Source organism: Salvelinus fontinalis, chromosome 21, assembly GCF_029448725.1.
Source record: "Salvelinus fontinalis isolate EN_2023a chromosome 21, ASM2944872v1, whole genome shotgun sequence".
Taxonomy (NCBI): Eukaryota; Metazoa; Chordata; class Actinopteri; order Salmoniformes; family Salmonidae; genus Salvelinus; species Salvelinus fontinalis.
Window position 1 is genome coordinate 13,132,071 of NC_074685.1, and position 26,000 is coordinate 13,158,070.

The 26,000-nt window shown below is 46.6% G+C and overlaps 1 protein-coding gene across 1 annotated transcript; it reads right to left on the minus strand.

Moving 5' to 3' along the window:
- Positions 1–1,322: 1,322 nt before the first annotated feature.
- Positions 1,323–25,436, minus strand: ntng2b (netrin g2b). Its single transcript, XM_055873955.1, has 5 exons — positions 25,198–25,436; positions 24,161–24,196; positions 5,839–6,006; positions 4,333–4,467; positions 1,323–3,181 (listed from the first exon to the last, which is right to left on the minus strand). The coding sequence occupies exons 2-5, from the start codon at positions 24,174–24,176 to the stop codon at positions 2,955–2,957; spliced, it is 546 nt and encodes a 181-aa protein (XP_055729930.1). The 5' UTR covers positions 24,177–24,196; positions 25,198–25,436; the 3' UTR covers positions 1,323–2,954.
- Positions 25,437–26,000: the final 564 nt, after the last annotated feature.

The window sequence follows — 26,000 nt, forward strand, 5'->3', positions numbered from 1 at the left end:
TAGATGATTAACTCCCCTTGGCCTTGAGCCACCATTATCTTGTCTCAATTCTTGCTTGTTCATGCCCACATCTGCTTCAGTTTAGATTATATTGGTGGCGGCGCCATAGTGTTAATCCAAAAAACATTACATTTATTGCATATATACTTTCCCAGTATAAGTGCTTTTCTAATAATACTTGATTAGTACAACCATGGGTTCTTCTCCATTTTCTGCTTACGTTCTGTTTTTACATGTCTAGTGGTTATTGACCCAGTCTGTACACTCTTATGGATTCTGCTTACGTTCTGTTTTTACATGTCTAGTGGTTATTGACCCAGTCTGTACACTCTTATGGATTCTGCTTACGTTCTGTTTTTACATGTCTAGTGGTTATTGACCCAGTCTGTACACTCTTATGGATTCTGCTTACGTTCTGTTTTTACATGTCTAGTGGTTATTGACCCAGTCTGTACACTCTTATGGATTCTGCTTACGTTCTATTTTTATATGTCCAATGGTTAACTCTTTGTTTATCCAGCTCTGTCCATTCACCTGAGCTCAGCCTTTATTCTGCTTACACATGTCTTATTCATTAGCCCCATGTTTTCTGTCTCAATACATCTGGGAGGTCATTCTAGATACTGGTAAAACAAACATAGTCATGAATCTTTCACCTACAGTGCCTGCAGTAATGTTCCAACATTTAGTGAAAAGCCTTCCCAGAAGAGTGGATGCTGTTATAGCAGCAAAGGGGGGACCAACTCCATATTAATGTTCCTGATTTTAGAATGAGATGTTCAACGACCAGGTATCCACATACTTTTGGTCATGTAGTGTATTTCAGGATGTTGTGTATCCCTGGAAATAAGCCGAATTCATGTAAACATTAACGGTTTTGAAAACAGCTGTCTGAACAGTGGTCTATTGGCACAACTTACCCCGGGTATGGGGCAGTAGCATTGATCCGCCTTGGGGTAAGCGTGTGATGATGTCCTGTGACGTTGGGGCATGGTGCTGGTAGGTCAAAGTTTAATTCATAGAATGCGGATGTGCTATATCGTGTATCTTAAATGTATGGCTACATTCAGATATAGATATCTGTTCAAAATCACTTACCTTTCCATTTCTTGACCAGTTGTCTGGGATAAGGATGTTGTTTCAGTGTGCAAGTTCTCTGCATTTTGAGGCGACTAAGCCCATGAAATCAGTCTGAAATGATTGCATATTCATCAAGCTCAGACTCCATGTCATCAGATAAGACCTTGTGTGCCTCTGCTACTCTATCCTAGCCTCTCTTTCACACAGGTACATGTTTGTTTTCTTTTTTGTCATTCCGTCTATTTTGTCATCCCTTGCTGCTGCTCAAGGGGACATATTCTCTTATGTCACTACATTGGCTGCTCTCTCAAGATCCTCAAGGGTGGCTAAACCCCTGCTTGTTTTACTGTTGTATACAGAGGGCCTGATGCACTGTAACAAGTTAATATGCATGACACATTGCAAAACTACTATGCATATTATGCATGAAACTCATTAGGGATGCACAATATATCGGGGAGCATTTCGGAATCGGACGATATTAATTTAACGCCGATGTGTCAAACCGATGTCAAAGCTGACGTGCATACCTATATAACGTAGGTAGATGATGCCACGAAAAATATGATATCTTTGTTGTGAATGAAACGACTGAACAACGAAACAGCAAGTAAGTGAAATAAATAGGTTTAACTGGTAATGGGACATATGTAAATGCCAACAAAATAACTTTTTGGTCAGTGTGTGTGTGTTTCAACTATTTAACTGTGGTAGAATGCTTAATGGGACTCTACAATGTTACCTCTTTCTAGATATTTGGTCACATGATTCATTTTGTGTACGGTTTCCCAGAAATAAGGGGTGGCTCAACTTACCCCACCAATAAATTAGGTAATCTTTTTTGACTTTTCAGCAACCTAGACACTTCCACTCTGGAATAGACACCTGCCAGTTTTGGTTGGTAGTGACACGTTTGTTCTCTTGAAAGAATGTACAAGTAAAAGCAAATAACACACATTTACTGTAATGTTTACAGTGTAATAAAATGCTCCTCTGGAATAGTTCATTTATTATAACTTCAAACAAAAATAATCTCTACAAAAACTATTCAAATAATGTCATATTATATTGATACTTTGTCTTTCTTTTTTCTCTCCTTTGACTGTTGATAAGTTTAAATTCTGTTTTACTCCTGAATACTGTGTGAAGATAAAATCTTGCTAAACTGGCGACTCATTCCTATAACAACCATAATAGTGACTAAAATCTTAATATTGATAACCCTCTGGATATTGTAATAATGATGTATAATCTCAGCGTCTGTCGGTGGGCACATAACATACAATAACGACTGAAGAAGGTGATGAAAAAAAAAAAAAATGGAAAAGGTGAAAACAAGTCTGTTATTTTGAGTCAAAGATGTGAAACCTGGTTTACAGTTTATTCTACATAGACCTCAGCAGCGAATCCCCTCTCAGCCCTCCCCAGGTCTAGCCAAACACACTCCCTGTCTGTCTGGAGCAGTAAGTGCAGGGTCTCAAGAGAAGAGGGGCACATTAACTCAATGAATTAAGACAAAGGAAATGTACTTGTGTTACAGCAGCAATTCCTCCCTCCCTTTTCTTCATAGTGAACAGTAGTGATTTAAAGTGTTAAACGAACAGTCGTTTGCTCATTTAATAATAATTATGCTTTTTGGTATGAGATCGAGATTCCTCCAGCTCAAGATTAAAGGGAGAGAGACGGGGGGTTTGGTTGTCTGATTTTCCTCCAGCTTCCTCTGTTCTCTCTAAAGTCATTCTCTTGTTTTACTCTCACATGTTCCCCGAGTCAGTGAGGTGTGGGTGTGTATTTGCAGACCTTTCCCAACCTTCCCTCTCTAAGGATCCACACACACAACAGTTCCCCCTGTGTTTGAGGGGGCAGCAGGTGACTCAGTGTGCAGTTAAAGTGGCCAGAAGGTGGGGTAGCAGGACGCAGAGCAGTAGGGGGGCGAGGAAGTGGAGGTGTGCGGTGCATGCCATGTTGCAGGCCTTGTCCCCCTCGCAGCGTGACTGTTGGCACAGCACGCCCTTAAACTCTGGGGGACAGATACACTTCTGGTTCTGGGAGCACGTCCCGCCGTTCTGACATAGGAGCAGCTCTTCGTCACACACGTTGGCTGTTAGAGAGGGGGGAGGGAGAAAGAGAGAGAAGCAGAAAGAGGTGAATGAAGTGATTGAGAAAATGAGGATGGAGGTAGGTGTGGATGGAGGGAGAGAAGAAGAGGTTGAAAGTGAGAGAGTAGGTTAAGGAAGGTGATTGAAGGCGAATGAGAAAAAGGGATGCGGGAAAGAGGGAGATATAGTGGCAAAACAACAAGGTTCCATGAAAGATAAAAGGAGGATGGGGGTGTAAAGAGCAAAGAGAATAAAGAGAGGATTAAGATAGGAGAGAGCGATCGGGGGAAGATGAGAAGAAGAGTATTGCCACAGAAAGAACAAGATGGGGAAGAGATGAAGGGAGCAATGGAAGTATATCGATAGAGAGGGGGAAGAAAGAATAACATGTTAATTCTCCTTGCCTCGAGCTCAGCAACGAATACCACCTGCCTTCTCTTTTCTGCCATCTTTTCCCTGTTTTTTTGGAGCATCTGAATCAGAGTAATGTCTATTTTTGTTCAGAAGACTCTTATACATTTCTTAGTTGTCTGTAAATCATAGGCTGAATGAAAAAGCTGTAAACGGGGTGGGGAATAACATGCTGGTAGTTTTTATACTGTACAAGATATTTGGCCTAAAAACAGTGTGTGTGTCACAGCATGTGTGCATGCATCATGTATGTGCGTGTGTGCGGGTGTGTGACGTAAAAACCTGTGAAGATTTGTAAGGCATGATGACAAAAGCATGCTCAAAGCTTTTATGTTCTGGATCTCTCTGTGTATCATGCTTCCATTGCATGTTTATGCCACCGAAAACCTTTTTACTCTCTCACCTTAATCTAATATGGGATCACTGTGCTCTACTGATTGACCCATTTGGCTAACTAACAAACGGCAGTAAGGAGGGATTCCAAAGCCAGCCTCAGAGAGAAAAGGAGGCTGGGGCTGTATGTGTTTGAGACTGGCCCTGACTCTATGGTATGTGATAGGGGGAAGGAGGGTTAAGGTGTTAATGAAAGGAGCAGGGGATGCTAAAGGCTACTATGACTGTCGTGTGACATATTCCCCACACATACACCCCCCCCCCCCCTCCCCACATTACATACACTATCTCCCCCCCCCACACACACACACACACACAGCCAAGTGCATATCTCCCCCTGTATACTCACAGTAACAGCCTTGTTTCCAGTAGTACCCAGGGAAACAGTCGTCACACTTGGGCCCCGTAGCGCCGTCTTTACACTGGCAGAAGCCTGTCCCATTACACCGGTCATGGACAGAACCCATCTGGTTACAGTTACACTCTGGGGAGAGGGGAATAGAGGGAGAGGAATGGAGAAAGAGATGGAGGCAGGCATGTGAAATATATTTAGTTGTAAGTTAATTTGGTGTATGTGTGCATGTGTAAGTCTCTCTCTCTCTCTTCTGTATTGATTCAATGCCAGTCTCTGTGTGCCAGTAGCATGGCAGGTGAGCTAATGGGGCCCTCATTTGTGCTGACTCCAAGGCCTGGACCTGCCCCCACTGTGACAGGGTTATCCTCCCGACTCCCCCTGTGCCACCCTTTTACCCTCCTTCAGCCCCCCTCCTACCGTCCTCCAGCCCCCCACCTCTCACCTGCAGATGGACTACATCAACACTACATTCAGCTCCACAGAGAATCCAGGAGGAATAATAGTCTGATCTACATTCAGCTCCACAGAGAATCCAGGAGGAATAATAGTCTGATCTACATTCAGCTCCACAGAGAATCCAGGAGGAATAATAGTCTGATCTACATTCAGCTCCACAGAGAATCCAGGAGGAATAATAGTCTGATCTACATTCAGCTCCACAGAGAATCCAGGAGGAATAATAGTCTGATCTACATTCAGCTCCACAGAGAATCCAGGAGGAATAATAGTCTGATCTACATTCAGCTCCACAGTGAATCCAGGAGGAATAATAGTCTGATCTACATTCAGCTCCACAGAGAATCCAGGAGGAATAATAGTCTGATCTACATTCAGCTCCACAGTGAATCCAGGAGGAATAATAGTCTGATCTACATTCAGCTCCACAGAGAATCCAGGAGGAATAATAGTCTGATCTACATTCAGCTCCACAGAGAATCCAGGAGGAATAATAGTCTGATCTACATTCAGCTCCACAGAGAATCCAGGAGGAATAATAGTCTGATCTACATTCAGCTCCACAGTGAATCCAGGATGAATAATAGTCTGATCTACATTCAGCTCCACAGAGAATCCAGGATGAATAATAGTCTGATCTACATTCAGCTCCACAGTGAATCCAGGATGAATAATAGTCTGATCTACATTCAGCTCCACAGAGAATCCAGGAGGAATAATAGTCTGATCTACATTCAGCTCCACAGAGAATCCAGGAGGAATAATAGTCTGATCTACATTCAGCTCCACAGTGAATCCAGGAGGAATAATAGTCTGATCTACATTCAGCTCCACAGAGAATCCAGGAGGAATAATAGTCTGATCTCAGTGTTTTTACTGTCTTTATCTGTTTAGCAGTTTGTTTGGAGATGCTGATCTCGCTAAACTGTATTTCTGATCAATGACGTCTTGGTGGATCAACATTTCACACTGTTTGTGTAACACACACAATGCCTAACGATTACACACACACTGACACACACACACACAGACACACTGACTGACCGATGCAGACACCCTCGTCGTCTAGTTCGGCGGAAGCGTTTCTGAAGTAGCCCAGTCTGCAGTGCTGGCAGTTCTGTCCTCTGGTATTGTGCTTGCAGCTGACGCACGTCACAATGTTCAGGTAGTCTATGTAGCTGCAGCGGTTAGAGTGGCCGTAGCACTCACAGTCTGGGAACAGAGAGGATAGTTAGTGGGCGTAGCACTCACAGTCTGGGAACAGAGAGGAGAGTTAGTGGTCGTAGCACTCACAGTCTGGGAACAGAGAGGATAGTTGGGTGATGAACAGTGGGACAGTCTGGGAACAGAGAGGAGAGTTGGGTGATGAACAGTGGGACAGTCTGGGAACAGAGAGGAGAGCTGTGGTGATGGACAGTCTGGGAACAGAGAGGATAGTTGGGTGATGAACAGTGGGACAGTCTGGGAACAGAGAGGAGAGTTGGGGTGATGAACAGTGGGACAGTCTGGGAACAGAGAGGAGAGTTGGGTGATGAACAGTGGGACAGTCTGGGAACAGAGAGTAGAGTTGGGGTGATGAACAGTGGGACAGTCTGGGAACAGAGAGGAGAGTTGGGGTGATGAACAGTGGGACAGTCTGGGAACAGAGAGGAGAGTTGGGTGATGAACAGTGGGACAGTCTGGGAACAGAGAGGAGAGTTGGGGTGATGAACAGTGGGACAGTCTGGGAACAGAGAGGAGAGTTGGGGTGATGAACAGTGGGACAGTCTGGGAACAGAGAGGAGAGTTGGGGTGATGAACAGTGGGACAGTCTGGGAACAGAGAGGAGAGTTGGGGTGATGAACAGTGGGACAGTCTGGGAACAGAGAGGAGAGTTGGGGTGATGAACAGTGGGACAGTCTGGGAACAGAGAGGAGAGTTGGGGTGATGAACAGTGGGACAGTCTGGGAACAGAGAGGAGAGTTGTGGTGATAAACAGTGGGACAGTCTGGGAACAGAGAGGAGAGCTGTGGTGATGGACAGTCTGGGAACAGAGAGGAGAGCTGTGGTGATGGACAGTCTGGGAACAGAGAGGAGAGCTGTGGTGATGGACAGTCTGGGAACAGAGAGGAGAGCTGTGGTGATGGACAGTCTGGGAACAGAGAGGAGAGCTGTGGTGATGGACAGTGGGACATGGGACAGGTGTAGGTTCAGTACATGGCCAGACAGCAGGCCACAGAGACTGGGGGAATGACGTTTCTAGTGTTTTCTGTATTGCATGTGTTATAGCGTATTGGTTTGTATGCTGACTTCACAAAATGAATGTCCATATAAATGGACAGTACATTGTATGGTATTGTATTACATAATGAGCCATAGAGATGGTTGTAGCAAGGTTGTGGTATGGTGGAGACATGGCATAGGAGGGAAATGTAAGAGAGGGTTGTAGCAAGGTTGTGGTATGGTGGAGACATGGCATAGGAGGGAAATGTTAGAGATGGTTGAAGCAAGGTTGTGGTATGGTGGAGAAATGGCATACAGTAGGTGGGAAATGATAGAGATGGTTGGGACCAAAGAAGGCTAGAGAATGATCCCATTGAGAAACGGTCTCTGGACCACCAGAATTGGTTGAAATCACAACTAGTCGTCGTGGCCCTTATTGTAAGAAACAGTTACGGTAGCTTTAGGGTATGAATGATTTGGGAACGCTGCAAATATCGTGCCCTGCGTTTGTCCATCTGCGAGTCAATGAATCGATGAGGATGCCTTTTATCTTAGTGTCTGACTCACAACTTGTTAAAGACAGACTTCAGATAACTCCCCCCACCTCCCCAAGACAGGGGAATGCTGACTGGGCTTTATCAAGCTCTACTGACAGCAGTTTATACTGGTGTGTGTATTTCGGGGGGAGGTTGTGTGTGTGTTGTCCTGTGTGTTTGCCTGTGTGTGTTTTTTGTGCAAACATGCACACGTGTGTGTGTGTGTGTGTTGTGGTTAGGGATTTGTTTGTGTTTTAATGCAGGGAAGATTAGAGGCCTGGTGGAAGAAGATCCTCATTCCTGACAACTTCTACCTCCCATTATACAGTACGTCTTCATCTATTCTCTATCCATCTGATGCTTATATAGTGTCTAGACTGCATCTCAAATGGCACCCTATTCCCTATGTAATGGACTACTTTCGACCAGGGCTCATAGGACTGTGGTCAAAAGTAGTGCACTATGTAGGGTATAGGGTGCCATTTGGAACAGAAGCTATACCTGCTTGTACATATGATACTGTCTGTTCTATACTCCTCAATCTGTGCAATCCACTCAGTCCACAACTAAGTTGAATTTAATATGGTAAACCAGGAAGCTAAAAACCCATACGTCATAATCACCTGGTTTTATTCATGTATTTCCAGACCAAATCTCAATGTAGCGTGCCCCCAACCAAAGTGTGTGTGTGTGAGTAAGTGAATTCTTCCTGTGATATTCTTGGCTGAGGTTTGTACATAATTAAGGTTTTATTAAGCTTCAGAAGTCGGCTGCGACGTGTGTGTGCGCTACGAGGCATCGCTGTCCTCTAAAGAGGAGTTTACCAAGCATGTTTATGCAAATACACATTTAAATGCACATTAAAAAGTCTAAGTTTAGCTGTTTAATCAGCCGTCAAATTATTATTTTATTATTGTTTGGTTGATGACGCCGCTGAAATATTTATGGGCTGTTTTGAGAGGGGAGAACCGCCGGTGAGAAAAGAGTCACAAAATGCGCACACACAGACACGCACACATGCACACACAGGCACACACACATAAAATGCTTCTCTCAGCTATAAAAGAAAGGTTAGGGGAGAAACGTTACACGGTAATTATATATAACTGCCCAATTACTCCACAGACGGCAGAGATAGAGAGCACCGGGACATAGTTCCACAAATATATGCAAAGTCAAGATGGGACTTTATTTATGGAAGGCTGTAAAATAAAATAGTAACAAGGGAGATACTGTTATTTTGAATGTTTCGTAGGCCTATATTCGTGGACAGTTGTTAAATCTGGGGGACGAAATGATATCTGACACAAATCATTACGAGAAGTGTTGGACAGGGAGCTAATTGACCTGTTTTAATGGTGAATAGTGATAGCAATGACAAGATAGTGATAGTAACTAGGACATCTTGATGCTTACCTTGTGAGCCAAACAATACTAACATGATGATGAGAAATGACATAGTCAGAGAAGGAAGAACTAAAACATGCAGAGAGATGGAATCTTTCCACAGTTTTTGACACCAATCTGGTCATTCAGACAGAGAACATTTCCAAAAACGGTCTACATACTGTTCTCTTCGATACTACTCTACTACTGACTCAATGCTATTCAACTGAGTCTAGTGACTCAAAACCACTCTACTGACTCAATAACACTCTACTAACTCTTCACTAAATCAATACTAGCTACTCCACTAGCACCACTGATGGTAAGCCTACAAAACTGGATTCCATGGCGCTTCAGTGTCCTGTGAGCATCCTCAGTCACTCCCCTGCTAGCTAATCTTGTTCAGTGTCCTGTAAGCATCCTCAGTCACTCCCCTGCTAGCTAATCTTGTTCAGTGTCCTGTGAGCATCCTCAGTCACTCCCCTGCTAGCTAATCTTGTTCAGTGTCCTGTGAGCATCCTCAGTCACTCCCCTGCTAGCTAATCTTGTTCAGTGTCCTGTGAGCATCCTCAGTCACTCCCCTGCTAGCTAATCTTGTTCAGTGTCCTGTGAGCATCCTCAGTCACTCCCCTGCTAGCTAATCTTGTTCAGTGTCCTGTGAGCATCCTCAGTCACTCCCCTGCTAGCTAATCTTGTTCAGTGTCCTGTAAGCATCCTCAGTCACTCCCCTGCTAGCTAATCTTGTTCAGTGTCCTGTGAGCATCCTCAGTCACTCCCCTGCTAGCTAATCTTGCTCAGTGTCTTACCTTTGAAATCATCGTATATGATCCCATACAACTGTCTGGCCTCAGGCTCTCCTCCTGAGATCAAGAGCTTGACAATCCCTTTAGGAGATGAACCAATCTTTGTTTTAGATGGGTTTCCTGGATCCAACCTGAGTCAGTCTACACACAATACCCCATAATGACAAAGCGAAAACAGGTTTTTGCAAATTTGTTTAAAATAAAAAACAGATATACCTTATTTACATAAGTATTTAAGTATTCAGTCCCTCTGCTATGAGACTCGAAATTGAGCTCCGGTGCATCCTGTTTCCATTGATCATCCTTGAGATGTTTCTAGAACTTGATTGGAGTCCACCTGTGGTAAATTCAATTGATTGGACATGATTTGGAAACGATCACACTCGTCCCACAGTTGACAGTGCATGTCAGAGAAACAACCAAGCCATGAGGTCGAAGGAATTGACCGTAGAACTCCGAGAGAGAATTATGTCGAGGCACAGATCTGGGAAAAGGTGACAAAAAATGTCTGCAGCATTGAAGGTCCCCATGAACAGTGGCCTCCATCATTCCTAAATGGAAAAAGTTTGGAACCACCAAGACTCTTCCTAGAGCTAGCCCCCCGGCCAAACTGAGCAATCGGAGGAGAAGGGCCTTGGTCAGGGAGGTGACCAAGAACCCAATAGTCACTCTGACAAAGCTCCAGAGTTTCTCTGTGGAGATGGGAGAACCTTCCAGAAGGACAACCATCCACCAATCAGGCCTTTTATGGTAGAGTGGCCAGACAGAAGCCACTCCTCAGTAAAAGGCACATGAATGTTCACAGGACAGCGACCCTAAGCACACAGCCAAGATAACACAGGAGTGGCTTCGGGACAAGTCTCTGAATGTCCTTGAGTGGCCCAGCCAGAGCCCGGACTTGAACTTGATCGAACATCTCTGGAGACCTGGAAACAGCTGTGCAGCGATGCTCCTTGAGAGGATCTGCAGAGAAGAATGGGAGAAACTCCCCAAATACAGGTGTGCCAAGCTTGTAGCATCATACCCAAGAAGACCCGAGACTGTAATCACAGCCCAAGGTGCTCTAACAAAGTACTGAGTAAAAATCTGTTTTTGCTTTGTCATTAGGGGGTATTGTGTGTAGATTGATGAGGGAAAAAAACAATTGAATCCATTATAGAATAAGGCTGTAACGTAACAAAAAGTAAAGGTCTGAATCCTTTCCAAATGCATTGTATGGAGAGGTAGGTCCATAGAGATATACATCTAGAAAGGGTGATGTTATGGAGCAGAGCCCCAATGTCCTGCAATGGAACAGTTTGTCAGACATCTTGCTTGAGGGCAGTTCTAAACCAGCTAGTTGGTCATCATCACCTAGTTATACAGTATTAAGGATATGGCTTGGGAGAGGTGGAGTCTACCGGATCCTAGCCTACATGGTATGTACACTACACACTAGCCAATGTACAGTACTTGAGTTCTACCTTTCTTTTTTGCAAACTCTCTCTCCTCTTCACTCTCTTCCTCCTCCCACTTTTTCTTCTTCTTCTCCTCTCTCCCAGGGGGCTCTAAGGTCTCCTGACCCCAGCTTTCCCATTCAGGGGTTTGGGGAACTTCCTCTGGACCACCACAGAGGAAGAGTGAGAGATCTTAAATCTATTGCTCTACAGGTTGATTAGTGCTGTCTGACTGCTCCCAGTAGCTCCAACTTCGACAGGCTTTGACTGATCAACAGCTCTACACATTGACTGGTCATGTCTGAAGGAGGATCTAGTGTACTCCAACTTGTATTTGCTTTTGAACTATACACATCTATGCACTGGTCTATACCAACTCATACATTCACTAGCACTACACACTAGCTCCATACATGTACAACTCATCTAGGGAAGATACATTCACTAGCACTACACACTAGCTCCATACATGTACAACTCATCTAGGGAAGATACATTCACTAAGACTACACAATAGCTCCATACATGTACAACTCATCTAGGGAAGATACCTTCAGGGTTTCTTTCTGTGTCCTCCTCTTTCCCCTCCTCTTGCTCTCCTTCTTTCTCAGAGGGTTTTCCTGTTTCCTCTACTTCAGGAGTAGGAGAGACTGTGAGTACTAACAGGTCACATCATTCATTTGTTTGTTCATTGGTGTTTTTGTTTGTTCCTTCGTTCGTCCTCTTTTCATTCATTCATCTATTCATCCATCCATTATACTATTGTACCTAATGAGTCCCGTCTAGTTCATAGGAACACAATGAGTTATAAAACTACTAACTAATGAAGTCCATTGAAAACCTACACAATGACAGATACCTTCTGCCTCAATCGCCTTCTCTTTCTCCACCACTGCTTCCTTTTCTCTCAATCCCTCAGAGGGCCACTCACTCTCTCCAGGGCCCTCTTCCTCCGGTTGGGGGGGAACTGTGAATGTCAGAAAGGGTCCGAAAAACAGACACATCAAAATTTGTTCACTTCGCCTCGCCCCCATATGAGCTAGAATCTACAGGTCACACTAGAAAGAGAATATTGTTTTTCCCACTATCTCAAATGACTTCACACAGCTATAACCTTTATATGTCTCCTTCTCTGTTGTCTTCTCGTTCTTTTCCTCCATCCGCTCCACTTTCCTAGAGGGCTTCTCGCTTTTCCCAGAGTCCTCTGCTTCAGGTTTTAGGGCAGCTGCGTGTGAGTACCAGTGAGACATGAGCACTCTCAGAAAAAAACAAGTTTTACCATCAGGGTGGGACCAAGGGGGCATAGTTTCTTTGTACTGCACATCATATGGCTACTTCATCATAGTCACAGCTCAATTAACTAATGGTATGCTAATATGAACCATGACAATAACAGGCTCTTGACAGACCTCATCTATCATCGATTTTCTTTTCTTTATCTGAAAGTTAGTGAGTTCTGTGTATTACTCTGTCTGTTCACAACAACATGGTAACAAGTAGTCTTCTACACGTGAATGTTCCATTACACTCTAAATTCAATGCACAACGATAAGGCCTGTACCTTTTTCCTATCTTTTTCTCCTTCTCCTCCACTCCCTCTTTCTCCTCCACTCCCTCTTTCGCCTCCACTCCCCTCCACTCCCTCTTTCGCCTCCACTCCCTCTTTCTCCTCCACTCCCTCTTTCTCCGCCACTCCCTATTTCACCTCCACCCCCCTCCTCTCCCCTCCACTCCCTCTTTCTCCTCCAATCCCTCTTTCGCCTCCACCCCCCTCCTCTCCCCTCCACTCCCTCTTTCTCCTCCACTCCCTCTTTCGCCTCCACCCCCCTCCTCTCCCCTCCACTCCCTCTTTCTCCTCCACTCCCTCTTTCTCCTCCACTCCCCTCCACTCCCTCTTTCTCCTCCACTCCCCTCCACTCCCTCTTTCTCCTCCACTCCCCCTTTCGCCTCCACTCCCCCTTTCGCCTCCACTCCCCCTTTCGCCTCCACTCCCTCTTTCGCCTCCACTCCCTCTTTCTCCTCCACCCCCCTTCACTCCCTCTTTCTCCTCCACCCTCTTTCGCCTCCACTCCCCTCCACTCCCTCTTTCGCCTCCACTCCCCTCCACTCCCTCTTTCGCCTCCACTCCCCTCCACTCCCACTTTCGCCTCCACTCCCTCTTTCGCCTCCACTCCCCTCTTTCGCCTCCACTCCCCTCTTTCTCCTCCACTCCCTATTTCGCCTCCACCCCCCTCCTCTCCCCTCCACTCCCTCTTTCTCCTCCACTCCCTCTTTCGCCTCCACTCCCCTCCACTCCCTCTTTTTCCTCCACTCCCCTCAACTCCCTCTTTCTCCTCCACTCCCTCTTTCTCCTCCACTCCCTCTTTCTCCTCCACTCCCCCTTTCTCTTCCACTCCCTCTTTTTCCTCCACTCCCTCTTTCTCCTCCACTCCCTCTTTCGCCTCCACTCCCCTCACTCCCTCTTTCGCCTCCACTCCCCTCCACTCCCTCTTTCGCCTCCACTCCCCTCCTCTCCCCTCCCTCTTTCTACTCCACTCCCTCTTTCGCCTCCACCCCCTCCTCTCCCCCCCACTCCCTCTTTATCCTCCACTCCCTCTTTCTCCTCCACTCCCCTCCACTCCCTCTTTCTCCTCCACTCCCCCTTTCGCCTCCACTCCCCCTTTCGCCTCCACTCCCCCTTTCGCCTCCACTCCCCCTTTCGCCTCCACTCCCCCTTTCGCCTCCACTCCCTCTTTCGCCTCCACTCCCTCTTTCGCCTCCACTCCCTCTTTCTCCTCCACCCCCACTCCCCTCCACTCCCCTCCACTCCCTCTTTCGCCTCCACTCCCCTCCACTCCCTCTTTCGCCTCCACTCCCCTCCACTCCCTCTTTCGCCTCCACTCCCTCTTTCGCCTCCACTCCCTCTTTCGCCTCCACTCCCTCTTTCGCCTCCACTCCCTCTTTCGCCTCCACTCCCTCTTTCGCCTCCACTCCCTCTTTCGCCTCCACTCCCCTCTTTCGCCTCCACCCCCTCCTCTCCCCTCCACTCCCTCTTTCTCCTCCACTCCCTCTTTCGCCTCCACTCCCCTCCACTCCCTCTTTCTCCTCCACTCCCTCTTTCTCTTCCACTCCCTCTTTCGCCTCCACTCCCCTCCACTCCCTCTTTCTCCTCCACTCCCTCTTTCTCCTCCACTCCCTCTTTCTCCTCCACTCCCTCTTTCGCCTCCACTCCCTCTTTCGCCTCCACTCCCCTCCACTCCCTCTTTCGCCTCCCCTCCCTCTTTCTCCTCCACTCGCCTCCACTCCCTCTTTCGCCTCCCCTCCCTCTTTCTCCTCCACTCCCCTCCACTCCCTCTTTCGCCTCCCCTCCCTCTTTCTCCTCCACTCCCCTCCTCTCCCCTCCACCCCCCTCCACTCCCTCTTTCTCCTCCACTCCCTCCTTCTCCTCCACTCCCTCTTTCGCCTCCCCTCCCTCTTTCTCCTCCACTCCCCTCCTCTCCCCTCCACCCCCCTCCACTCCCTCTTTCTCCTCCACTCCCTCTTTCACCTCCACTCCCCACCACTCCCTCTTTCTCCTCCACTCCCCTCCACTCCCTCTTTCTCCTCCACTCCCCCTTTCGCCTCCACTCCCTCTTTCTCTAGTTCTGTCATAGATGGAGTATTGCTCTTTGCATTGTCCTCTGCTTCAGCGGGTTTGGAGGTGACTGTGAACATTGAGCGATGTAGTCTTTTACAGTCCGATATGCATGTCTCTCTACACAACGCAAAGTACCACAGAACTACAGTACACACATACTAGAACTACTACACATACTACTGAGGCTACAATACACACGTTATACCTTTTTCAGTCTCTTTCTCCTTCACCTCTCCTTCCTCCCCCTCATCTTCAAAGGGAAGCTCAGTCTCTCCTGCATCTCCTGCCTCGTCACTATTAGCAGCTGAACAAAAAGCATTGCAACCTCCAAAAGGAGTATGTGCAAATGGATCATTATTGCAAACTGACAGAAAGTTTCAAAGAGCTCTCTAACAAGTACCTCTAAACTAGGAATTACTAATCAGCCAAGGGAAGTTGGGGAAAGAGTTGTACATGGGAAACGTTCTCCTTTAAATTATACATTTAAGATTACCAGGCTACATTTAAGATGGCCAGGCTATTGACCAATCAATGACAAGGTATTGATTCTGCAGCACTCCCCCTACTGGGTGTATGGGTTCCATAAAATCTATTCTGCATAATCCTTCCGTTTCTTTGCATGGATCCAGGTGTACCACATAAGTATTCTCTATCAACAGGGGTGTGGTGTCAGAGCCTATCATAGAGATTGTGGAGAGGCCATTTCCAATCTATACAATGGCTTTTTCTTTGACGGAGACATACAAGATGCTCTATTCCTCTCGAAGGAGCTTACCCTGTTAGCTAGTGTGTAGCTAACACAGTCCCTGTTAGCTAGTGTGTAGCTAACACAGTCCCTGTTAGCTAGTGTGTAGCTAACACAGTCCCTGTTAGCTAGTGTGTAGCTAACACAGTCCCTGTTAGCTAGTGTGTAGCTAACACAGTCCCTGTTAGCTAGTGTGTAGCTAACACAGTCCCTGTTAGCTAGTGTGTAGCTAACACAGTCCCTGTTAGCTAGTGTGTAGCTAACACAGTCCCTGTTAGCTAGTGTGTAGCTAACACAGTCCCTGTTAGCTAGTGTGTAGCTAACACAGTCCCTGTTAGCTAGTGTGTAGCTAACACAGTCCCTGTTAGCTAGTGTGTAGCTAACACAGTCCCTGTTAGCTAGTGTGTAGCTAACACAGTCCCTGCGAATTTCCCCCAAACCGGTGCCCCCTCCACGCTGACTGATCCCAGTACAGATTGTGCTGCTGAGCCCCAAAAGGAGGGAACTCTGGCAGCAGTACCCAACCCCCCCAGCCATCATGTTTCATCAACGGGACCCTCCCACCACCATTCATGTCTGACTCTCGCCCCCCTGACCCATTTTCAGAATAAGTAGATAGCTGACACCCCCTCCCACATGCATGCAAACGCGCACAAACACACACGTGCACTCGCATACACAGGGAAGCGGCATTTGCCTGTACACACAATGCGCGCACACACCAACACATACTCTGTATGGGGTACACACCAACACATACTCTGTATGGGGTACACACCAACACATACTCTGTATGGGGTACACACCAACACATACTCTGTATGGGGTACACACCAACACATCCTCTGTATGGGGCACACACCAACACATACTCTGTATGGGGCACACACCAACACATACTCTGTATGGGGCACACACCAACACATACTCTGTATGGGGCACACACCAACACATCCTCTGTATGGGGTACACACCAACACATCCTCTGTATGGGGTACACACCAACACATCCTCTGTATGGGGTACACACCAACACATCCTCTGTATGGGACACACACCAACGCATACTCTGTATGGGGCACACACCAACGCATACTCTGTATGGGGCACACACCAACGCATCCTCTGTATGGGGCACACACCAACACATCCTCTGTATGGGGTACACACCAACACATCCTCTGTATGGGACACACACCAACGCATACTCTGTATGGGGCACACACCAACACATCCTCTGTATGGGGTACACACCAACACATCCTCTGTATGGGGTACACACCAACACATCCTCTGTATGGGGTACACACCAACACATCCTCTGTATGGGGCACACACCAACACATCCTCTGTATGGGGCACACACCAACACATCCTCTGTATGGGGCACACACCAACACATCCTCTGTATGGGGCACACACCAACACATCCTCTGTATGGGGCACACACCAACACATCCTCTGTATGGGGCACACACCAACACATCCTCTGTATGGGGCACACACCAACACATCCTCTGTATGGGGCACACACCAACACATACTCTGTATGGGGTACACACCAACACATCCTCTGTATGGGGCACACACCAACACATACTCTGTATGGGGCACACACCAACACATCCTCTGTATGGGGTGGGTGGGCTCTCAGGGACACTGCTGTTACACCAGGTGATCTAGCACAACAGAAAGCATAAATGCATTTAATCTCAGTTACCCACGCTGCCTTGGGGGAAAGAGCGTTTCACCGTCCTACTGGTATTAATCTCTATCAGCTCGTCAGCTCAACTTCTACTGTCAGACACAAACACACACAGACACGCACCGGGAACTGGGGTTAGATCTGCAAGAGTGTGTGTGGGTATTGCGACTGTGCACGTGGGAGTGTGTGTGTGCATGTGTGTGTGTTCAGGGGACAGCTTAGCAGAGCAGGACAGTGATGGAGCTTTCAAATCATCTGCTCTGGTCACTGGCAGCAGTTTGACACTGTTCACCCTCTAGAGCTCCCTGACTCCCAACACTAAAACAGCAGGCTGCCTCCCTACAGAATCATGTTCAGTGCCTGTCAGCCTGCCATTCCAGCCACCAAAACACCTTGACATAAATCATACAAGTGTAATACAGCATATCAGGAAGTCGTGACATTTGATGACTTCCTGATATAGATGCTGTAGAGTTGGAGGTTACCCAAAGTCTATGCACAGTCCACCTAGTGTTTAACGTGAAGGAGAAAGTGAAATTATTCATTGTCGAATATTAAGCAAATTGTGAATGTAGACCCATGACATTGTCTGTTGAAAGCAAGTCTGATCAAGTCCAAGCCCTCTCTATGAGCTTTAAACCATTCTCTGTGGTTTGTTTCGGCCCCCTCTCTCTCTCTCTGTGTGTGTGTGTGTGTGTCTCTCTCTCTCCTCGCTCTCCCCTCTCTCTCGCTCTCTCTCTCTCTATACCAGTGGCTCCACAGGGACCCAGTGTCTCTGAACCGTGAACCAGGGCCTTTATTACGACTGTGAACCAGGGCCTTTATTACGACTGTGAACCAGGGCCTTTATTACGACTGTGAACCAGGGCCTTTATTACGACTGTGAACCAGGGCCTTTATTACGACTGTGAACCAGGGCCTTTATTACGACTGTGAACCAGGGCCTTTATTACGACTGTGAACCAGGGCCAATGCACTCTCTCACTCTAGCTCTCTCTCTAGCCCCTCTCTCCATGTCTCCACCCTCTCCTTCGCCTTCCTCACGCTCTCTCTCTCTCATGCTAGCCCACATTAACTGGTTTTCAGTATCATTATCTAAATTGAATGAGCAGCTCTGACATCAGATGTGATTATTGTGCAATATAACATACTTCCTCCTTTTTGTGCTAGGGAATAGATGTTATTTCTATGAAGCCACACCACAGGAATCTTTCAAATGAATCAGGAAGATTTCTAGATCTAGATTCAATGCTATAGATCTACTCTATTCTAAACTGCTACTCTATGGGTCTGGCTTACCTTCTTCGCTCTCTACTTCCATTAGCTCAGGCAGGTCCGTTGGGGATGGGGTTGTAGTGGGGGGAGGGCTCTCAGTCAGGGCAGGTGACGTGAGCTCCTCCGCGATTGGTGGTTGGGGTGTGGATTCCTCTGTGATAGTCTGAGGGGTGGTCGTAGTAATGTGGTAATGATGATGAATGTTGTAAGTTCCTCCTGCTCTATAGGTGTAGGTGATGGGGGGGCAGGGTGTCTCGGGGTCTGTAATGGGGGGGTGTGGTGGAATCGGTTGGGTCCTTGGTCGGAAGGAGGGGCTCTTGAGGAGAGAGAGCATGTTCAAGGTAATGAGGGATGTATTAATTCATTAAAATGCATTAAATATAGATGGAATGCTGCCTCGGATTGTTTATCTAAACAAAGCCTCGTTTTTTTTCTTCTTCTGACTCATGCATACACACACACACACACACACACACACACACACACGTGTGCAGGCACCGTGTTTATTTTGGCACCTCAACACACCTCATTACCACCATCTATGCACACAACCACTCACACTGCTTACTACACACATCATTGTTAACTGTATATAGTTTACTTTGGTTAATAAATATATTTTTGTTATTCTTTGATCTCTGTGTTGTCTCCCTTTTTGTTACGGGCTACGAGCCGGTTCGTGACAGCACAGATGAATTGATTATTACGTAGTCACCTGACACACTCCTACCCCCCACGTCCCCTGTAGTTTGTGTCTTTCCTGTCACATAAACACATTTGTGCATAATGAGACAATTTGTCACTTGTTTGGGTTAATGTAGGCAAGATAAATTATCACAATAACACGTAATGCCACCTGTCAGTCTGGGTGTCCCTGTCATTTGTTACCGTGGCTCTAGACAGCCATTTGCACAACGCTAATGATGATATTGTGATTCAGGGAGGGATTGAGAGACTGTTCCCAGAACACCTAATGACACCCAGATGAGTGACAGGATGGTTACTTGAACGTTTGTCCTCCTACAGACTACTTTATTACGATGTGATTTGGCTGGGTTTTAATACATGGTCATGTTTATGTAATAAGTAGAATTCTACTGGCCTTTCTCTACATTTGCTGATGTACAAGGGTCTGTTTGTACATGATGGGGTCTGTTTGTACATGATGGGGTCTGTTTGTACATGATGGGGTCTGTTTGTACATGATGGGGTCTGTTTGTACATGATGGGGTCTGTTTGTACATGATGGAGTCTGTTTGTACATGATGGAGTCTGTTTGTACATGATGGAGTCTGTTTGTACATGATGGAGTCTGTTTGTACAAGATAGGGGCTGTGTGTGTGCACTCGCACATGTGTATGCGTGAGTGTGTATGGCATGTGTGTGACACAGGAGTCTGGTGCGGAGAGGACGGCTCATAATGGGGTGACTGGTATATTATCTAACCCAAGGAAACCTTGTGTTTGTGTTTGACACCATTCCATGAATTCCTTTCCAGCCATTAACTATGAGCCCATCCTCCCCAATTAAGGTAACACCAGCCACCTGTGGTGTGAGTGTAAGGCTTAAAGAGTCAGAGTCTGTGTTTTCTACTTAGCATAGAGGGAATCCTCTTGACCTGCCAAAACCTGACCTGCAAAGGCAGCTTTAGGAAGGGGAGGGGTCAAGGGGGGCCAAGGGTTAGGACTTGGTCTCTCTGGTCAGCCCTCATTTTCCCTCCCCCACACCTGGCCAAAGTGAATCAGCCCGGCTAGCCACTAGACTGCTTATCCCCTATCCATCTGAGCCTGCTCAATAGAAGGGACTGACCAGCTGACTGGCTGACCAGCTGGGGGAGGGACTGGCTGCCTGTCTGGCTGGGAGTGAGACTGACTGACTGGCTGGAGGAGGTGCTGACTGACTGGCTGACTGGCTGGGAGAGGGACTGACTGACTGGCTGGTTGGCTGACTGGGGGAGGGACTGACTGACTGGCTTACCGGCTGACTGGCAAGGGGAGGGACTGACTGACTGGTTGACTGGCTGGGGGAGGGACTAACTGACTGGCTGGCTGGAAGTGAGACTGACTGATTGGCTGGAGGAGGGACTGGCTGACTGGCTGGGGGAGGAACTGACTGACTGGCTGACTGGCAGACTGCCTCTGGGTGGGAGGCCCAGGAGACTAAGGGAGCTGTTTCTGTAGTGTAGTGGCTGGCACCATACACATGTTACTGGGCTGTTTAATCGGATAGACTCTGCTGTGTGAAGGGAAGCAGAGAGGAGCTTCTCTTTCCCCTATTGTACAGCATAACACGCTTCCCCAACATACACTCTGCAGACAGACTTGTGTGGATGGAATCTGCATTCTGTATGTAGGGAAGAAGGATGGTTACCCGTGTACAGACACACGCATACATGCACAAACCAACCTAAACTCAATGAGAAAACCATACACACGCTGGCTCGCACACGCCCCCCCCCAATCTAAACACAGACAAGTCATAGTGTTGACTCTTGAGACATCGTCAATGGGGACTGGAGTGTGGAGGGTTTGCAGGGCTTGGTACAGTCATTTGTTATGACTGGACTGGGAATTATAGGGTGTTCTATTCTTAGGTCTAGAGGGGTAGATTCCTGGTCAGATACAGCATGTATTGTACCTGTAGGAAGGTGATGGGAGGTGGGAAGGTGGGGTGTGTGCACGTGCGTGTGTGTGTGTGTGTGACCTCAGACCTCTGTTCCTCGGGAGGAAGAGGATGATTTATGAGTTTCACTGTGCCAAGCCATATGCTATCCACACACACACACACACACACACACACACACAGACACACAGAGAGACTGGTAACGAGACGCTCCTAACATCAGGGTCAGGCCCTAGCCAGATAAACTATTCTAACCACCAGATAAAAGATAAAGCAAAATAGCATCACATCTTAGTGGCAGCTCTAAGTATAGCAGATCTGAAGCCCATTGCCAAGTGTATCAGAGTATCAAGCTTAGAGAAAGCCACTGATATGGTGTGGTATGCTGTACACTCTTAGTATCTACTCTTAGTATCTAGTATCTTCTTCTGCTGTCCCCGTAGGATAATCCTTTGAACCCTTTTAGTTTCAGGTATAACCTTCTACCTGGAACCAAAAAGGTGCTCCTATGGGGACAGCCAAAGAACCCTTTTGGAACTGTTGTTTTCTTCTAAGAGTGTAGTTTGGAGGGTTTGGGGTCAGCTCCATTCAATTCTGGTCAATTCAGGAAGTGTACTGACATTTCCATTCCAACTCCAATTCTCTTCAGTGCTTTTCAATGAGGAAAATGTTGAATTGGAATTGGGATTTGGTTTACTTTCTGAATAGACTCGAATTGAAATGGAATGAACCCCAACCCTGGTAGTTTGTTAGACTGTGGTCTTCTCTAACAACAGTATAGCTGTCTCAGTGGTTGCCTAGCTGAAAATAAAACACAGTAGACCTTCTTACTGCGGTATATAAAATGAGCAATATGTCTGATAACAAAATGTCTTCAATTGTCTTTGTAGGAAATAGTATGCAATAATTGGTCAAATGTGACAATTCAAGTTTGTGTCACTATCTAACCTTGATCCCCACACTGTGGTCTTTGAAAAGTCCCTAAGGGAATTTAGACTGTGCTTCAGGCAGCTGCTCCTCAATCACAGCTTATCAGTGACTTTATCGGAGCTCCTGACATCGGCCTAAAAAGTCCAAAAAGTGCTGCGCTGTTCAACAACACCACTTAATGGATTTCCTCAAAGAAAATTCTGACGCCATCACAGACGACGTTCCTGGCATTCCCTCTTTCTTGGGCCTCTCCCTCCCTGCTTCCCACGTCCTAAGTGCTTTTCTGGAGGAACACGAGCGGCGCACCAGCTCCCAAGATGTCAGGTTTAAATTTAGCCTGGGACCGTCGTCGGTCGGAACAAGACCCGGTTCTGAGGACCACTTTATATTCATGGTCTTGACAGTGTGTGTTTGGTCCTGTCGGATCTGGGCTCCTCAAACCCAGTCAGTCAGAAAGAATCCAGTCAGACAGTCCATACTGTAGCAGCTCAACGCCCACTCTCTCCTATGAATGAACTAGAGGGACTAGCCAGTAGCCACATATAGCATTAATGTCAACCAAGATGATGGCTTGACAATGATAATGCACAAGAGATAATGCACGTCTGAAATAAACACACACACACACACACACACTACCTATAACAACTATTTATAATTTTGGAACTATCACTACCTCTACCTTCTCTAGGTGCTCTCCTCCCTGAGTACTAGTAGCAGAGGCTTCCTGAGTAGCGGTTGTGATCGGATCTGGTTCTGGTTTGGTAGTGGGGGTTTTGGCTGTAGTTTCAGGTTCACTTTGACTTTCAGTTATGGAGGTAGTAGTGGTGGTCAAAGGCAAAGGTTCTGAAAGTTCTGTGAGAAAGAAGATTCCAAGTTGACGAACAAACAAAACATCCCCATCCCGCCCCAAAACATCTCCATCTCCACCCAAAACATCCCCCTCTCCACCCAAAACATCCCCCTCTCCACCCAAAACATCCCCCTCTCCACCCAAAACATCCCCCTCTCCACCCAAAACATCCCCCTCTCCACCCAAAACATGCCCCTCTCCACCCAAAACATCCCCCTCTCCACCCAAAACATCCCCCTCTCCACCCAAAACATCCCCCTCTCCATCCAAAACATCCCCCTCTCCATCCAAAACATCCCTCTCCACCCTGTTTCAACCGAAACAACATTGGAAGCAGTAAGACCAGTCTAAAAGCATATGTCATATATTTAAATCAATAAATAGTTTTAAAACAAATCGGATATAGATCTGCAAGTTTTCCAAGTCTGTTTTAACCACTGTCCCCCATTCAGTCCTATAGGGTGCTGGTTGTAACATGCAATATTTTGTGAAAAATGAGTTCTACAGGCCCAGTCAGCCTGTAGACTGACTAATGAGAGACCAGTGAGAGACCAGTGCTGTCTGTCAGGTCTGATGTTGCCACTTTGCCCATGGTTTCCATCTAAACGCTCGGAGCAGAGAGTGTCTCCACAGAGAGAATCCCTAATCAAATTCCCTTTTATTCATTCCTCTAGGAGTTCCTCTCCCGGAATCACACCGCATTACAGCACACTTAAACATTCACACTCACTCTCTCTCACACACACACACACTCCCCTGCTCTCTCTCTTGCTCTCTCTTTGTGTCTCTCTGTCTCTGTCTGTCTGTCTCTCTGTCTCTGTCGGTCTGTCTCTCTCTCTCTCCCTCTCTCTCATCCTTTTCCCCTGCCTCTGCTTTACCACCCACACACTTGTTCCCCACCCCCCCTCTTCTCTTTCATTATCTCTTTCTCTTCCATGCTTCTCCACCAGTGTGACTTCAGTCCAACACAAGTAAGAAAGAACTGTGGAAAGATTCCTCCAGTGGAAGCTAACTTATCTGGGATGAAAAGGACATAACGGTGCCGACAGTACAGGGAGGCCTATCAATAATATAGAAGACAAGACCAGTGCTGCAACCAACAAAGAAGAACAGAGGGAGCTGGATGAAGACCAGAGAGATGGAACGATGCGTTAGATGGAGGGATAAAGGGATAAATAAAAGAGAGCAGGGGGGTGAGAGAGAGAGGAGACAGAGAAAGTGGATGCAGCATCCTCTGCTTGGCTTGTTTTAACTTACTAGAACCACCGCCCATGGGGGCACCAGCGACTGCACCTGAGAAGGAGGGAGAGAGGGGGAGGAACAAAAGAAAGAGGATAAGTATCTGTTTATTTATGCATTCATTTGTCAAAGTCTTCCCTCCCTCATTTATCATACTCTGTAGAAAGAGCAAGTACATCAGCGTTCTTCAAATCTGGCCTGAGTGGGTGCAGGCTTTTGCTCCAACCCAGTACCAAATACACCTGATTCAACCAATTAACTACCGTTGATAATTTGTCCATTAATCAGTTAAATCTGTTGTGTTGGTGCTGGACGGGAACAAAAGCCTGCACATTCCGTGGGACCAGGACAGAGGAACACTGATCTATGTGCAGTTAGTGGCAGGATGGGAGTAGCTGACCTAGATGATTATTTTATGATCGCTAGCCCCCCCCCCCCCCCCCCACACTACACAGCTTTGTTCTCTGCTCTTAGGTAAAGGGGAAAGAACTCTGCGTCTAGATTTCTCTCTCTATCTCTTCCCCTCACTTTCTCTCTTTTCTTCCCCCTGTCCTTCTCTCTTTTTTTACGTAACTCATCACTCTCTTATTCTCTCCTTTCATTCAGGACATTGGATGGAGACGTCTGGGGATTCCACATGCATCCTTCTTACATGTGTAACAATTCCAGTAAAAAGTGTCTGCTAAATGGCATATATATTACATATTATATATAATACAATTTGTGTTTCAGAATACTTCATCCCTTGAAATCAATTGATTACCAACCCAGTTTTAGTAATTACATAGTTGTTACACTGTTACAGATCAACAACAGTGCATAATACAAACCATTTTGGGTGACTATACTTGACAAAACTACAGTAAGTTGAAAAAGTAAAACTCGCAAACATTTATTGTTACTAGGTACAGCAGCAGTTTTCTTTCTATTCAGCGTACCTATAGTAAGTTGACATTAGAATAGAATATTCTAGAATTAACTTTCTGTATGAGTGAGCTGTATAAGAGGGACAAAGGGTTCATAGAATAGAACTGGGATAGAACTGGGGCACATACAGGTGTTAGGGGATCCGTTGGGTGTGGGCAGGTATGAGCCGGCCTTCCAGGACTTGGCTTTGAAGCCCTTCTTGCAGCGCTGACAGTCCTGTCCCGTGGTGTTGTGTTCACACTGACACTGGAGGTCTCCCTCCTGCAGCAGGCACAGCGATGCATGTAGGTTACACTTACACCTGGGTACAGGAGACAGGAGGAAGGAGGAAGGATGTGAGTGTGTGAAAGGAGAGATGTGTGTGACTGTTTATGCATGTGCCAGATGTTTACACCAAGAGGGGATGACAAGTGAGTGAGTGTGTGGGGGTGTGTCTGAGTGTGTGAAAGGGTAGCAAAGGCACAGGAGTGAGTGTGTACTATATTGTACATTGCAGCGACCTTGATCCAACACCTAGGCACCTCGTCAACAGATTCACATCCCTTGACGTAACAGTAAAGGTGTTGGGTTCAAGCCCCAGTCAGGGCTACCTACTGACTCCCTAACAATATTTTAAATTAAACAATAACAAAGTTGACCTAAACCAGAAGAATGACAAGTTTTGTATTATATATCACAGAAACGTTTGCAGGTTACATTTAGACACCTGAGTGTAGGGGAGAGAGGAGCAGTAGGAAGTCTCTTACATGCTGACTAGACCGGTTGCAAGCGTGTTGATTTTGTCCATCCACACCAGACGTGATCAGGACACGCAGGTTGAAATATCAAAATTAACTCTGAACTAACTATATTCATTTGGGGACAGGTCAAAAAGTATTAAACATCCATGGCAATTTAGCTAGCTAGCTTGCTGTTGCTAGCTAATTTGTCC